Below are 15,902 nucleotides of genomic sequence, written 5' to 3'. Positions count from 1 at the left end.
CTATAAAATCAAGATTTGCGCGGTTCTATTATCTACTAAGGCGCTTTTTTTTAATTTTGTTCATTTTACCCTCCAAGCAAGTGTACGCATTCCCAAGTCAAACTAACTGTTTAATTTCCCATTAATTCTTAATTATTCATGTACCTACGTGAATGTTTTTGGTCAAATCAATATAAAGTACTCCCTCCGTCTCTTTTTGTTTTTTACATTTGGTATTTTTCACGTGTTTTAACGATTAATTAATTTGCATCGACATTCTTCAATTTTTTTATTTAAACAAGATAAATTACGTATATTTATAATTTTTTCACTTTTATCAAAATTCTAATATTGGGAAATGAGAAAAATTTAATGTCCCAATGAAAAAGTGTGAGAGATTAAATGACCCAATGAGTTTAATTGGTTAAAATAATAATGGAACACAAATTTTGATAGAATAATAAGTCATTAATGTGATAATATGAAAGGAAATGTAAAGAACATTTTGAAATAGCCAAAAAGAAAAACGTAAAGAACAAAAAGAGACGGAGGGAGTACATGAATGTCGAGTAAAGAAAATATTAACTTGAAAGTCCTGTTAAAAAAAAAAAAAAAATTGAAAGAGCATTCAATTTAATTATCAATTTCCCAATACCTCTTTACATTTTCAATCAACAAATGTTATGAGAAAATTTTCTCATTCCTTGAATTAAATCAAAGTCCTTTTGGAGTTTAAATCTAAAGCTTAGATAATCTCTATGTAAATATATGTATATATTTATTTATTTTGGTAAGCAAGAGTAAATAATATATTGCTCAGTAAATAACTTTTAAGAACAAAGGTAGTATATAACTCGTATCATAATATTTTGAAAAAATTTCTTACAAAATTGCACATTTGTGTATATTAGGGCCCCATTTCTAGATTAGAGCAGGACCTATAAAATATTTAAGACGGGCCTGCCAACTGTTCACAAATACAATAATTGTCCTAGGAAAGTAAAATATCACCAATTGTCAACTGGGGAGTGGATGTAAAGTTAAAAAAAATTAAAATTTAAACGAGTTTATAGGAAAGTAAAAAATAATAACATGATTTAAGTGAGCTTATAGAAAAGTAAAAAAATAATAAACAATTGAGGAGTGAATGTAGTTACCAAAAATAAAATTTAAATTCCTAAAAAATTATGGTTAGAAATAATAATTAAGAAAACTCTTACAAAAAATACATATGGAGTATTTGTACAAATAAAAAATACATATGGAGTATTTGTACAAATAATTGTCAATACCATTAGTGAATATTCTCAATAGGCAAAAAAGAGAGATGTTTAGAGAGAGAGAGAGAGAAAGAGGGAGACACAAGGGGACTGAAAACGGTGGTCTCAACCAAAAATGGACGGAGACAACCCAAACCCAAGCCGCCGGAGACAACCTAAACCCAAGCCACCATCTGCCTCAAAAACCTGCTTCATCGACTCACTACCCATCAACACCTGCGCCTACGACATCGAAAGCTTTTTCTCAATCTATGGCACAACCTCAAACATCTATATCCCCCCGAAGCTCCGCCTGAAAGACAATGTAAGATATGCATTTGTCCAATTCAAGACCTCCCAGTCAATGACCAAAGCTATTATCGGTGGGAATGGGCGAACAATTGGCCAGGGAAGACTAATTGTCAAAGCCGCAAAGAAGGACCTCCCACACCCATCGGGCCAACCCCGAGAACCACCATCAAAATCCCTAAACCAAAAGCCGTCAAACCAAGTGAAAATCACCTCCTCAAATCGGGATCATAGAACATACAAAGAAGTGTTCTCCTCACATCTTCCACCCAATTTGTCCACCAAACTGAACAATAACCACCAGCAAACAACAACCATCAAGGAAACTGATCTGGCCATCGATCCTGACCGACCAAAACCAATCCCCATACCCCCACCACCCGAACCAAACCCCCAGCAAGAATTCTTCAAATTCGAACCAACACCAACCAGAAAAACATCATCAAGAATATCGGGGGAGGAAACAGAGAAGATAATAGATGAAATCTTAGTGGTGAATTTTGAGGAAGACCCTATCCTAAAAATAAACGGCAAAAGGAGCAGTCAATACGAAGAGCTATTTCAAAGAAGTGTCATTGCCACAACAATCGCATCCCTCTCATCATCGCAAATACACGACCAAATATTGGCTAAGGGGTCACCTGTCTCACTATAAAGCTAATGGGAGGTCTCTTGCATCTGATATAGTTCTACTCACTCAATGAAAAACAATCCATCATCGAAAGTCGATGGTTGGATAACTGGTTCTAGGATGTCCGAAACGTCAACAGTGTATGTGCAACCAAATGGAAACAAAAATGGTTAAATGTGTATGGAGTCCTCCTATCAGGCTGGGGATATGAAAACTTTTTCAGTATAGGAAACATCTTTGGAAGGGTCCTTTCAGTTGACCACTCAAATTTTGATCGTGCCAAGATCCTCATTATCACTGATTGTTTATTCAACATAAACTGCGAAATGGAAATTGACATAGAAGGAACCCTATCAAAAATCTTCATCTCTGAAAACCAGACTCAGTATTCAATAACACAGCCCGAAATCCAATCGCAATATCCCCCCTCCTCCCCAAACTCCGACCAGAATGGGCTTACCCGCTCTGCTTTCGCTGACAGTGTGAACGATGATGTCAGCATTAATTGCGTTGCCGACAATAACGGCACTGGTCCACCTCCCCACATAGGAATCCCCCAAAAATTCTCCCTCCAAGAAATCCCTTTTCCCCAGGATCATGAATCAGCCAAAACTCATCACACAATTAATGAGTTAACCGTCACTCCAGTAACCCAGTCCAACAGTCCTATTGGGAATTCCCCATCACATCACAAAGATCTTCCAGATTCCCTTCTCCTGAACACCTTGAACCAACCAAATTCTGAACCCACTCATCATCCAAACAATGACAACCAACCAAAAAGGCCCAACCCACTCCAGTGACGACCTCTAAACTGGGCAACTTCAACTCCCCCCCTTCTAGCCCACCACTTCTATCAAACAGATTTAGCCCTCTCCTAAGGCCCTCATCTTCGACATCATCAGCATCGTCCCTCCTCAGGCCATTGTTTCCCCCTGGGTTCGAATCAACAATCCCACAAAACATCATCCAAGCTCAAAAACAGAAATGTGCTCGTCGACTACAAAGAAAAAAGCTGAAAAGAAAACCACCCTATTCCCCCTTGTCTCATTCACCACAACTGTCTGCTCAAGGCATGAACATCCACAAAATAACAACAAGGAACACAATAGAAATGGCGAGTAAAATCGGAATTCAATTCAATGGTCAGATGAATGTTCTGTAGGAACGAGTTGAGAAAGAACTCGAACGGCAGAAATCAGACTGGGAGACTAATCTTCAGTAACTCTCGCCATCATGATCCTATTCATTGAACTATATATAATGATAATTCTCTCTTGGAATATTAGAGGTATTGGTGCAAAAGTCAAAAGAAGTGCCCTTCGAAAAATGATTACTTCTCAAAATCCCACTTTGTGTTTATTCAGGAAACAAAAATGGAGACTTTCAACACCAAAATCCAACACTGAATATGGAAACAAGCAGGAGTGGAAATCTCCTTTGCACCCTCAGTAGGGAATTCGGGATGATTACTCTCATTATGGGATTCAAATTTCTTTAAGTTAGAATCCTTGAGAACTGAGAGGCACTGGATCGCCCTAACAGGCATCATATCCAAATCTAATTTCAAATGCACGCTGTTGAATATCTACAACCCATGCACTGTCGAGGGTCGAGCTATGGTTTGGACTGAAATCATAGAATTCTGGAAATCATCTGATCTCCCTTGTCTCCTCATAGGAGACTTCAATGAAACCCTATCACCTACAGAAAGAGGCAGCCAATATATCGATGCCAATGGCTAACAGGATTTCCAAAACTTTTTGCAGGAGCTACAAGTCGTGGAAATAGATGCTATGAATGGTTGGTTCACCTGGTTTAGAGGGCAATAAAAGAGTAAGATGGATCGATTATTTTTTCATCCAGAATGGGTCACCTTATTCCCCTCCATTAAAGTTTCTCTTCTAAAGCGGTCACTCTCAGATCACTGTCCTCTTCTAGTCAGCTCCCACAACATCAACTGGGGTCCACGGCCCTTCCGGTTTCAAGATTGCTGGCTCACTCATCCTGGTTGCCTACAGACAATCAAAAATTCCTGGTCATCATCCAAGGGTTCGATCCTAGACAAAATGAGAGTGGTATAAACAAACCTGAAATCCTGGAACAATCATGAATTTGGCCGAATTGACGATCAAATTGCTACCATAGAGGAAAAAATCCTCCAAATTGATGCACTTGCAAACATCAGGGATCTCTCCCCTGAAGAAATACAAGACCGAAAACAGGCACAACTAGAATTACGGCAATGGATGAAACGAAAGGAAAAATATTGGGCGCAAAACTCGAGATCTCGGTGGCTCAAAGGAGGGGATAAAAACACAAAATATATTCATGCCATCGCCTCGATCCAAAGAAGGAGAAATGCTATTGAATGTCTCCGTTTTAATGGAAATATCACTTGCGACCCTAATACCATAAAAAAAGAAGCAGTCAATTATTTCAAGGGGATATTCAAAGAGGAGTATCTCTCTCGCCCGACATTCACTGAACTCAATTTCAAAACTCTAAGTCAAGAACAGAATGCAATGTTAACTCAAAAATTTTCTCATGAGGAAAATGATGCTGCCGTTGCCTCTTGTGATAGCTCAAAGGCCCCGGGGCCAGACGGCTTCAATTTCAGATTTATTAAAAACTCATGAGAGGTGATAAAAGAAGATGTATATGGAATAATGGAGGAGTTTTGGGGATCATCGAGACTCCCGAAGGGCTCAAACACGACCTTCATTGCCCTAATTCCCAAACTAGATTGTCCCACTGGTTTCAAAGATTACAGACCAATTAGCATGGTTGGCTGCATATATAAAATCATCACAAAAATTATGGCTCGTCGACTCCAACAAGTCATGGATTCCCTGATCGGCCCCCATCAATCCTCCTTTGTTTAAGGTAGACAAATTCTTGACGGTGCTTTGATCGCAGGCGAACTAATTGACTCTTGCCGTCGCCAAAACGCCAAAGTAGCCACTCTAATGCTTGATTTCCACAAGGCTTTTGATAGTGTCTCATGGTGTTACCTTGACCGGACCCTTGATCAAATGGGCTTCCCGGCCCTATGGCGACAATGGATTAACTCTTGTGTCATGACGGCATCAGCTTCTATCCTAATTAATGGCTCCCCGACTCCCCCTTTCAAGCTACATCGGGGCCTCCGCCAAGGGGACCCTTTCTCTCCCTTCCTTTTTGATCTTGTAGTCGAATCCCTTAGTTTACTGCTTCAACGTGGGCTTGACTTTAATTTATGGGAAGGAATAAAAGTCGGCCGCAACAGTGTCACAATATCTCACCTACAATACGCAGATGATACTATTATCTTCTGTCCTCCACATTTGGATCAAATCATGAACATCAAAAGAGCCCTCATACTTTTCCACCAAGCTTCGGGCCTTCGAGTCAATTTTCAGAAGTCATCCATACTTGGCATTAACCTCCAAGAGTCATTGCACCACCATCTCGCCTCATCCCTCCTCTGTAAAAGTGAAAAATTTCCGTCCAAGTATCTCGGTCTGCCTATAGGGGCAACACCTCCCGAATGGAAGTTTGGAACCCAATCATTGATCGACTACATAAGAAACTTGCATCATGGAAAGGAAACCTACTTTCTATTGGAGGTCGAATAACACTCATAAAGGCCTCCTTGTCAAGCCTTCCCTTGTATTACATGTCTCTCTTCCCAGTGCCTATAGGTATCATCAACAAAATTGTCAAGATACAACGACAATTTTTGTGGAGATACAACTCCGACAAAAGATCAACTCCATTAGTGGCTTGGAAAATAATGGAATTGCCAAAATCATTAGGGGGCTTAAATATTGGAAATTTGAAAAGGAAGAATTTAGGCCTATTGTTTCGATGGTTCTGGCGCCTGGCTAACGGAACGAACTCCCTGTGGTACAATGTTATTAAAGCAAAGTATGGCTATGGGCTAACATTCTCCTTACTGGACATATCCACGCCAAATCGCGGTGGGCTGTGGAGGGCGATTTGCGGGGCAATACTACAGCACCCTGTGGCCAAAATAACTGCACTGACAAACATCAGAACAAAATTTGGAGGGGGCGAGAACACCCTCTTTTGGCATGATCTATGGGTTAGAGACAAACCCTTGAAATGAGCTTGCCCCAGACTATTTCTCTTATCCCCCTCACTTGATGCAATGGTTTCTTCCTTAGGTTTTTGGGATGGTCAAGTATGGAAGTGGGCTTACTCTTGGAAACGTGACTTAAGGCCTCAAGATATCCAAGAAGAACATCTTCTAAAATCCACCCTCAATAGGGTCGTACTATCTCCGGGCCGTAAAGACACCCTCATATGGATACCACACAAAACAGGTGAATTCTCTGTAAAATCTTTCTACCTGGAACTCACAAAGCAATCAGTTGATAGTAGAAATTCATCTTTTAATGGCCTGTGATGTGGATTAATTCCCCACCGAATAGAACTATTCACATGGTTCTCTTTACTTGGAAGGCTCAATACAAAATCAAAACTCATCTCAACGGGAGCAATACCGGGCTCGGTAGGACTCCGCACCTTTTGCAACATATTTCCAGAAAGATGTGATCATTTGCTAATGCACTGCAAATTAGTGTGGAAAATCTGGTGTTGGTGGCTAAATATTTGGGGACTCTCTTGGTCTCCTCCTATCTAATTGGCTAAATTGTTCGAACAATGGTCATTTCCTTCTCACAATGGGTTCTTCAAGAAAGTATGGTCCGCCTCTCTCCCCATTATCCTATGGACTCTATGGAAAGAAAGAAACGCAAGATTCTTCTCTAACTCATCCTCATCCATGAGTTGCCTCCAAGAATTAATTCTGACAAGACTGAGTTGGTGGATTAAAGGGTGGGGTGACCCATTTCCGTACTCCACCCAAGACATTCCTTTAAACCCTTCATGTTTATTATGGAGGTCGAGGACGAACCCAGGCTTACAAGCCACTTCACCATCGCCTCGTCCAATATGGTGCCCTCCTCCTTCTAATCATTTGAAGTGGAATGTTGATGCATCCTATAACCCAACCTCCCATAAACCTGCCATTGGAGGTGTACTTCGAGACTTTAATGGACACTTTGTGTGTGTCTTCTTCGCACCAATTCCCCCCATGGAAATAAACTATGCAAAAGTTTTTGGCAATGCACAGGGCGATCACTATTTCACAGAAGTGCGACCGTCTCAAACCGTCACATACTTTGATAGAATCCGACTCAAAGAACGCAGTACAATGGTGCCTAGATGACAATGGGGGCCCCTGGAACCTCAATTTCATTCTGAACTTCATCCGAAATGCATCAAAAACGGAACCAGGATTCACAATATCTCACAAGAAGAGAGAGTCAAATGTGGTGGCTGACATTTTAGTCAAGCAGGGATTACGCCGTATGGATGAATTCATAGCATGGCTTTGAAGGGGCTCATATACTCGTTGCTTTTTTCTAGTTTGGTGTATGATTGGTGCTCATAAATAGTTTCTGGATTGGTAACTTTTAATCATTATGTAAGGTACTCTGTAATCATTGGCAAGAATTGGCCCAACCTTAATAAAATCATTCCAAACTATCAAAAAAATTTGTCAATACCATTATAAAACAGATGTAGTGATAGAGAGTTGCACGCAAGATCTTTTGAACAAATGTTACAAAGTTTAGAAGGAGCCAACAAGGAAACTTAAAAAAAAGTACTGTACTTCGTATTGTGGTTTGTTTTCCAGTAAACTGGTCACAACGGCCACAGGAGCGGAGGTGCCTATTTGGGAATGTTTCAGTTTCAGATATAAATGGTGTTTGGATGCGAGTGTGCGACCGTAAAAATGACATGACGCGGATTACCAAAAAAAGATCATTTAAGTACTCATCAATTCTTAAATGGATTTGGTTCACACTAATTTATTATGGACCATGCCTTAAAATAAAGTCAACAACTTGTTCCTAATTTATTTTGGCATTTTATTAGGATTATTATGAAAAAATATCAAATTAGTGTCGTTGATACATGTTGTGCTTGAATAACGTGATTTTAAGTCACAATTCGCTTTTAAAAACATAGGGTTACTATGTTTCAAAAAATGATTATTATGTCTAAGAATTTTGGTGTTTAATTTATTATAGTTATTATATGAACAATAAAGGTCACTATAAGTGTAAAAAGGGTGCTAGAGAAAACTATTGATTTTGTGTCCACACTAATATTATTGTGGACCAGGTCCACGCAAGAATAATTCTAAATACTCCTACATATCGAGTAACTACTACCCCCGTCTTCAAAAGATTTTCCTTTTGAGTTTGTTCTATACCATTTATAGTATATGATCGTCAAATGGTTTTTCTCATATTGGCCCTGGTTGGTTAGGACCTGTTAGTTGTTAGCATATAGCTAGTTTGACTAGCTGTTAGCGGTTAGCTGTTTGCATTAGTTGATTTGACTAGCTGGTTGCATTAAATGTTTGTGTAAAAGTGTTTGGTAAATTAGCTGATAGTTGTTAGCTATTTATGACCATTAAGGACATTGACATACTTTGTTTCTTATTAATATTAGAAAAATAGTTTACTGTGTTAATTTTTTTCTCTTTATATTTTTCTAATAAATATTGACTAAATAAAATAAATTTATTTTAAAAAAAATTATTCTTATTTTAATTTTTTTGATAATATATATTTTTCAAATAGAGAAATATTACTAATGATATTTCAAGCATGATTGCAATATACTTCAAAGTACTAATATAAAATTTATTACAACAAAAAACGAATCTAGTAAATAAGATGAAATGAAAAAGAAAGTATGAGTAATGTTTTTAGGAGAAAAATATGTAGGGTACCAAGATTGATAGTAGTTGTAATTATACGCAGTAGTAGGAAAAAATAGTCATTTTCATCCACTTTCTGATCAAACCTCTAATTGGAAAAAGATCCCTATATTGAGCTTTTTTTAAATTAGCTTTTTCACCCCAAAACTCTCTTCCAATCATCTCCTAACCAAACACTTCCAATTAGCTTTTTCTAAAGGTCAAACCTCTATTTCACCCCAAAAAGCTATTTTCCCCTCAAATCTCTCATAACCAAACACCCTCATTCTATTACAGATTATTTAACTAGCGAAAGACAAACCTACCAACCCACTTGCTTTTCTTTTGCTTACTTTTTTGTTAAAGTGAAAAATATCGTTTGATGCAATGTTTTAGGGACGGAGGGAGTAGTTATGAAGCCCGGTCGTTGTCCGAGTTGTACGATAATATTTTATGTACTGGAAACACGAGAAGTATAACCAAATTCTATGTTTTTTCTTCCTGTTTCAAAAAAAAAAAATCAAATCATTACTAAACTAATTTACTTAATACTCCGTACATAAATTATATATATGTATAATGTAAGATGTACGGAGTAATATTCTTAGGTAAAAGTCTATTTACTCGGCAAACCCAATAGAAAATACTATTTATTTTCGGATAACTCTTCTTAAAAATCTAATGAAACTCGAAAAGAAAACAACTCAAAAGTCTCAAATTAACACAGGACCAAGATGTTTTGTGACATGTTTATTGATGAAATCAACCTACTATGTTAGTTCTTCTTCTTAATATGATTAATAAAATAAATTCATACTATGACTACCTACGAAATCAAAACAAACCATCTAAGCGTAATTTAATGATGATAAATTAAATTATAAAAACTATAATAAATTGAAAAGAATAAAATAACTTAATTAAAATAAAAATAAAAATACATGAAGTGATAAAGTCTGCGTAGTAACAATGGCCTCGGAGCGAGGGTATCAAGTTTGAATATATTTTTTTAAGAAGAAAAATGAGTTTATACCATTTTTTTGGGGGAAAATCGAGTTTATATAAATTGATAAATCAGTATTATACTTTTCTCAAACTTTATTTATTTACTTTTTATCTTAAAATATTACGAAGTGAATTTTATATGTTTAACATAGTTATCTACTAAGTATTTTTTTTAAATAACCAATATTCGATTTATGACTGGACTTCCCTACGCTGACGCTCCCAAAACTCTTGAAAAAACTTCCCTTTATAAATAATATATTAAATTGAGAAAACATGCATTTAGAGAAGGAGGATAGATCGCTGGTTATCAACGATAAATTACTCTATACCCACCCAAATGAAAATGTAAAAAAATAAAATAAAATACAAAGGCCCACATCCAATCATCCCCTTCTGCATTTCCATCATCTTCAACCTCTTCCCTTCTGCATTTACATTCACCATCTTCTTCCACTCTCTCTCCAATTTTCACTCCACCACTAATTCCATCATTTTCTTGTTTACCCCATTTGATTGAATTACATTCTTCTTGATTTCTTTGCATCATTGCGCTTTTAATTTTGTGGATGAGGTAAGAATTCTTGTGCAGTTGTAAATTTCAACAAATTTATGTGGATTTAACATCACTTGTGTAAATTCGTGCCATTTTTTAACACTACTATGTAATGAGTGACATTTATGTCACTCTTAGGATAGTACTTTGCCTCTTTTTATTCTTGTTTTTGTTCGTTTTCTTCCATTTTGTGCTTATTCTAGTCCCCTTTTTCTCTCCCTTGCTTAGTTGACTTGGTTTTTCCCAATTGCAGTCATTTTCCCTTGTTTTTCTCATCTTTTGTCAAGCTTTTGCTTTTCACGGGTTTGTTAATGTGTAGGAAAACAAGTAAAGCGGACGGAAAAGTCAATGGAAGTCAACGACATCCCAAGGAAAGATCGAAGTGGAAAAAGGGAATCAAGGAATCAAGAACTCAATATGTTCGGCCGAACCGAAGCAGAAATGTCTGAAACAAACAAGCCCAGAAGTTCGGCCGAAAAATTCTGAAGGTTCGGCCGAACTTCCCTAAAAGTTCGGTCGAACTTCCCTAAAAGTTCGGTCGAACCTTGCTGTGAGAAAATTTCCTGATTCCCCTCAAGTTCGGACGAACCTGATGCTGGTTCGGCCGAACCTGCCTCTTGGTTCGACCGAACTTCTTTGCTGTTCGACCGAACCTGCTGCAAGTGCTGAACCTTTTTTCGGGACTATTTAAAGCTTTTTGGGAACTTTTAGAAAACCTAGTTTAGAACAAAAATAGTCTGAAATTTATTTTGGAGAGAGAAAGGAAGAGAACTTCATTCATTGCTCATTTTTATGCTTGGGATTCTCCCTAATCTTGGAATTGAAGCTTCATTGTAAAAATTCTCAACTCTTATTTGCATTTATTGTCATTAATTTCTGATTTTTTTTCTTACTTTTGTCTCTTGATTTCTCATTAATAAAAAACCCCAAAAATAGGCACTTTTATATTTCTCTCTTTTCTATTTCTCTTGTTTACTTGGATTTGGCTAGACATTTGCTTGATTAATTGGAAATGCATGCTCCTATTGAATATATCATGTTGAAATTGGTGGTCAATTTCATGAGTAAGTATGTAGTCCTCATCTAGGGGTTTGGGGTGTAGTCTAGGGTTTCCATGTATGGGGTTTTAAGGTAGGATTTATTAGTTCTTGCAATTAAACGCATAAGTTGGGGGGTTCCTCGTTGCTTGTTTGGTTAGACGTAACTTTTCTTGGTCAATGGAATACGATGCATTGATTTGGCAAGGGATTGTGAGTCCTTGCGTTGTATGATTTCGATCGGATTTATTTTGATTGATTCTTAGCCTTTGGGTTGATGCAGACACATGATTCATTGTTTTGAGAGTATTAAAGATCGATTCCCCTTTTCAATTTGTCTTTGCAAGTCTAGTTAACCCCCCAAATCCTTAATCCCCTATTGCATGTACCCCTTGGTGAACCCCAATTCCCTAGTGTTTTTAATCCTTGTTTATCGTTCTAATCGTTTAATTTGAATTTTCCTTTTCAACAACCAACCCCATTTCGAACTAGCTTATATTAGCATTTCTAGCTACAAAACTCGCAATTCTCTGTGGATATCGACCCTTTGATTGCTACTCTACTTGGTTCTAGTGGTTAGTTTAGGTATTTGGATTGATTTAGGTGTAAGATTAGCAACAACCTAGTTTTTCCCCCAATCAAATTGGCGCCGTTGCCGGGGAGTTGCGGCTAAGTTTAGTTGCTTTTAGTGATGAGTCTAGTTCTTTTAATTGCTTTCCTCTTTTCCTTTTGATTGTCAATGCTAATGTTTGCTTGAGTGTGCATGCCAAGAATTCCAAGAGCCTCTCCCCTCATTCCTCAAGATCCTGAAATTGAGTGGACATTTCGTGCTAGGCGACGAAGCTTGCAACGAGCATCTAACAACATTGATCATCAAGAGAAACACATTTTTCCTTTTGCGCACGAAGAACTAGAAGATTCGGACGGAGAAACGGAATGTCTCTGATATTTCAAGAGTAGTTCAAGTGATACATTTCTAATGGCGCATGATTTAAGGAGTTATGGTGCCCCGGGGCCTATGAGGAAAAAAGTGCGATCTTACTTCCGGCCTTGGAGGCTACCGACTTTGAGTTGCGACCCGCACTTATTGGGATGGTTCAAAGGAGCCAATTTACCGGGTCGAGACTTGAGAGTCCTAGGGAACATCTAAAGACTTTTGTCGATTATTGCTCCACGGTGAAACACAATGGGGTAACCCAAGAATACATATGCATGGCTCTCTTCAAGTTCTCCTTGATCGGTAACGCAAGAAAATGGCTCCATGACCTCAAGGAAAACTCCTTAACCTCTTGGAATGAGGTGACAGAGGCATTCATCAACAAATATAGTAGCCCCGTGCAAACTGCGGACTACCGCTCCAAGATGATGACATTTAAGGAAAGGACCGATGAAACCCTTCAAGAGTCGTGGGACAGATTCAATGAGCTCATTCGCCAATGCCCACATCATGGCATAGAGATGGGGGTGCTCCTCCATTTTTTCTACCACGGGCTTTCTAAGGCCTCTAGGACGGCCCTAGATGCGGGAGCCGGGGGTCCAATCATGAAGAAGAGCTTGGAAGAGGTTTTTGACATCATTGATGATGTGGTCCGAAATTGTGAAAATTGGAACGATGATAGGAGAAAATGTGACAAGAAAGGAGGAAGGTACGACCTTGAGCCGATCCATGCCTTGAGCTCCAAGTTTAATGCTCTCGTCACACAACTTCAAAGGTCCAATTCTATCCCTCCTTGTCCTCCTAGTCCCCAATCCCCTTCTAGTGTCATGTCATGTGCTTTGTCTTATGATTATTGTGGTTCGTTTGAGCATCCCTCTTCATATTGCTATCCTTTCGACCAACCCATGGAACAAGTTAATGCTTTCAATAATGCAAGCAACCAACGGTTTGATCCCTATTCCAACACCTATAACCCCAGTTGGGGGCACAACCCAAGGTTTAGTTGGAAGGATGATCAAACCCAAGGTCAAAACCAATTTGAAAATCATGGGAATGGTCGAAATCAAGGCAACTATGAGGGTGGAAGTTCAAACTATTATGGGAGTCCAAGGAATCAAAACTATGCCCAAAATTTTCAAAATTAAGGCCAATCCTCAAACTTCCAAAGAGCACCACCACAAAACTATCAAAGTCATGGGAGTTACCAAGGTCAATCTTTCTCTTCTTCTCAATTTCAAAGACCGCCTCCACCACAAAGCTTTCAAAATCCCCCTCCCGGTTTTCAAAGACCGCTCCTCAATGCTCCACCTCCTCAAGAGTCCAATATTGAAGCAATGTTGAAAACATTCATGACTCAAGTCAACCAAAAGTTTGATTCCATGGCCACCCATAATAAAATTTTTGAAACACAAATTGCACAATTGTCATCCTCTAATGCTTCAAGAGTTCCCGGTTATTTACCCCCTCAAGGGGTAAGTCCCGACGAGATCCATCAAGCTAATGATATTGTGACAAGAAGTGGGAAAAACCTTGTGAATTCAACTACTAAGAGTCTAACTCAAGGAGAGAGTGAGCCCATTGATGAGAGTGAGCCTATTGTTGATACCACCATAGACGAGGAAGAGGTTGTGGTAAGTGAGACAATGGGTTTTGAAGTCCCAAAGAGAGTGGTTCCTCCTTACAAACCCAAATTTCCTTTCCCATCTCGTTTTGCCGGAGCTAACCTTGATGACCAATTTGCAAAATTCCAAGAAGTCCTCAAGAACCTCTATGTGAACATTCCTTTTGCCGCAGCCCTTAGGCAGATGCCTACATATGCCAAGTTTTTGAAGGAGATCCTAACCAAGAAGAGGGTTGTGGATGTGGTTGAGACTATTAGCCTACCCGAAAGTTGTAGTGCCATTATCCAAAATAAGTTGCCCACCAAATTGAAAGATCCCGGGAGTTTTTCCATCCCTTGTGCAATTGGGGAAATTTTCATAGATAAGGCCCTATGTGACTTGGGGGCAAGTGTGAGTGTAATGCCATTCTCTATATTTCAAAGGTTGATTGTGAGGGAGTTGAAGCCTACCCAAGTGTCCCTCCAATTAGTCGTCCGTTCGGTGAAACTTCCATTGGGTAAGGTAGAGGATGTGCCTATGAGGGTTGGGAAGTTCTTTATTCCCGTAGATTTTGTGGTCTTAGAAATGGAGGATGACCCTAATGTCCCAATCATCTTAGGAAGACCTTTTCTTGCCACTGCGGGGGCAATCTTAGATGTGAGAGGTTGTAGACTATCCCTTAGTGTGGGGGATGGGAAAATTGAGTTTCAACTTAACCAAATCATGAGATGCCCCTCCCACATGGATGATTGTAAAAGGATTGATATCCTTGATGAGATTGTCAATGAGTCTATGAGCATGCATATGCATTCTACTAACGATGTTCTTGAGTATGTTCTTGTGCATGATCCCAATGAATGCAATTCCACCATGGAGACTCAAGAGATGCTTCTAGCTATGGATTATGAAGAACCCTTGGTGTCTGTTGAGACCACCAAGGAGGTAAGCAAGCTTGAACTCAAACCCCTCCCTTCTACTCTCAAATATGCTTACCTTGATGATGCAAGTCCGGTAATTGTCAATGCTAAACTCAACGATGAAGAGATTTCCAAACTCTTGAATGTTTTGAGAAAACATAAAAAGGCCATTGGGTATAGCATTGGTGATTTGAAAGGGATTAGCCCGGATTTTCGCATGCATCGAATTGTTCTTGAAGAAGGTCATAAACCTTCTATTGAGCCTCAAAGGATATTGAACCCCAATATGAGGGAAGTGGTATGGAAGGAAGTAGTAAAACTATTGGATGCGGGAATTATTTATCCGATTTTGGATAGTAAGTGGGTTTCCCCCGTCCAAGTAGTACCCAAAAAGGGGGGAATGACCGTCATTAAGAACAATAATGATGAGTTAATCCCCACTACGGTTGTGACCGGTTGACGCATGTGCATAGACTATCGCAAACTAAACACCGCCACCAGAAAAGACCACTTTCCTCTACCCATTCATAGATGAAATGTTGGAAAGGGTTGCCAAGCACAAATACTTTTGCTTCTTGGATGGGTATTCGGGAATCTTCCGAATTCCCATCCATCCAAGTGATCAAGAAAAGACAACATTCACATGCCCAATTGGCACCTTTGCATATCGAAGGATTCCGTTTGGGTTGTGCAATGCTTCAGCAACTTTCCAACGATGCATGATGGCAATATTTTCGGAATTTCTTGAGAAAATCATGGAAGTCTTCATGGACGACTTTAGTGCCTATGGGGAAGACTATGATTCATGCCTATTCAATCCAGGAAAGGTGTTGAAAAGGTGTGAGGATGTCCACCTCGTTTTGAATTGGGAGAAGTGCCACTTTATGGTA

The 15,902-nt window shown here is 38.9% G+C and overlaps 1 protein-coding gene across 1 annotated transcript; it reads left to right on the top strand.

Moving 5' to 3' along the window:
* The first annotated feature begins 12,649 nt into the window (after nt 1-12,649).
* Nucleotides 12,650-15,472, top strand: LOC110804564 (uncharacterized). Its single transcript, XM_022010170.2, has 2 exons — nt 12,650-13,520; nt 13,641-15,472. The coding sequence occupies exons 1-2, from the start codon at nt 12,650-12,652 to the stop codon at nt 15,470-15,472; spliced, it is 2,703 nt and encodes a 900-aa protein (XP_021865862.2).
* Nucleotides 15,473-15,902: the final 430 nt, after the last annotated feature.

This window comes from Spinacia oleracea, chromosome 3 (genome assembly GCF_020520425.1).
Source record: "Spinacia oleracea cultivar Varoflay chromosome 3, BTI_SOV_V1, whole genome shotgun sequence".
NCBI lineage: Eukaryota > Viridiplantae > Streptophyta > Magnoliopsida > Caryophyllales > Amaranthaceae > Spinacia > Spinacia oleracea.
The sequence above is the reverse complement of the archived record's forward strand: the minus strand, read 5'-3'. Positions and strand labels throughout refer to the sequence as shown.

What these genes read in the sequence shown, in the direction of transcription:
- LOC110804564 (XM_022010170.2), top strand. Translation starts at nt 12,650, where the DNA reads ATGGTTCAAAGGAGCCAATTTACCGGGTCGAGACTTGAGAGTCCTAGG. An exon ending in GAAGGATGATCAAACCCAAG is followed by an intron (nt 13,521 to 13,640) that starts GTCAAAACCAAT and finishes TTCAAAATTAAG; the next exon opens with GCCAATCCTCAAACTTCCAA.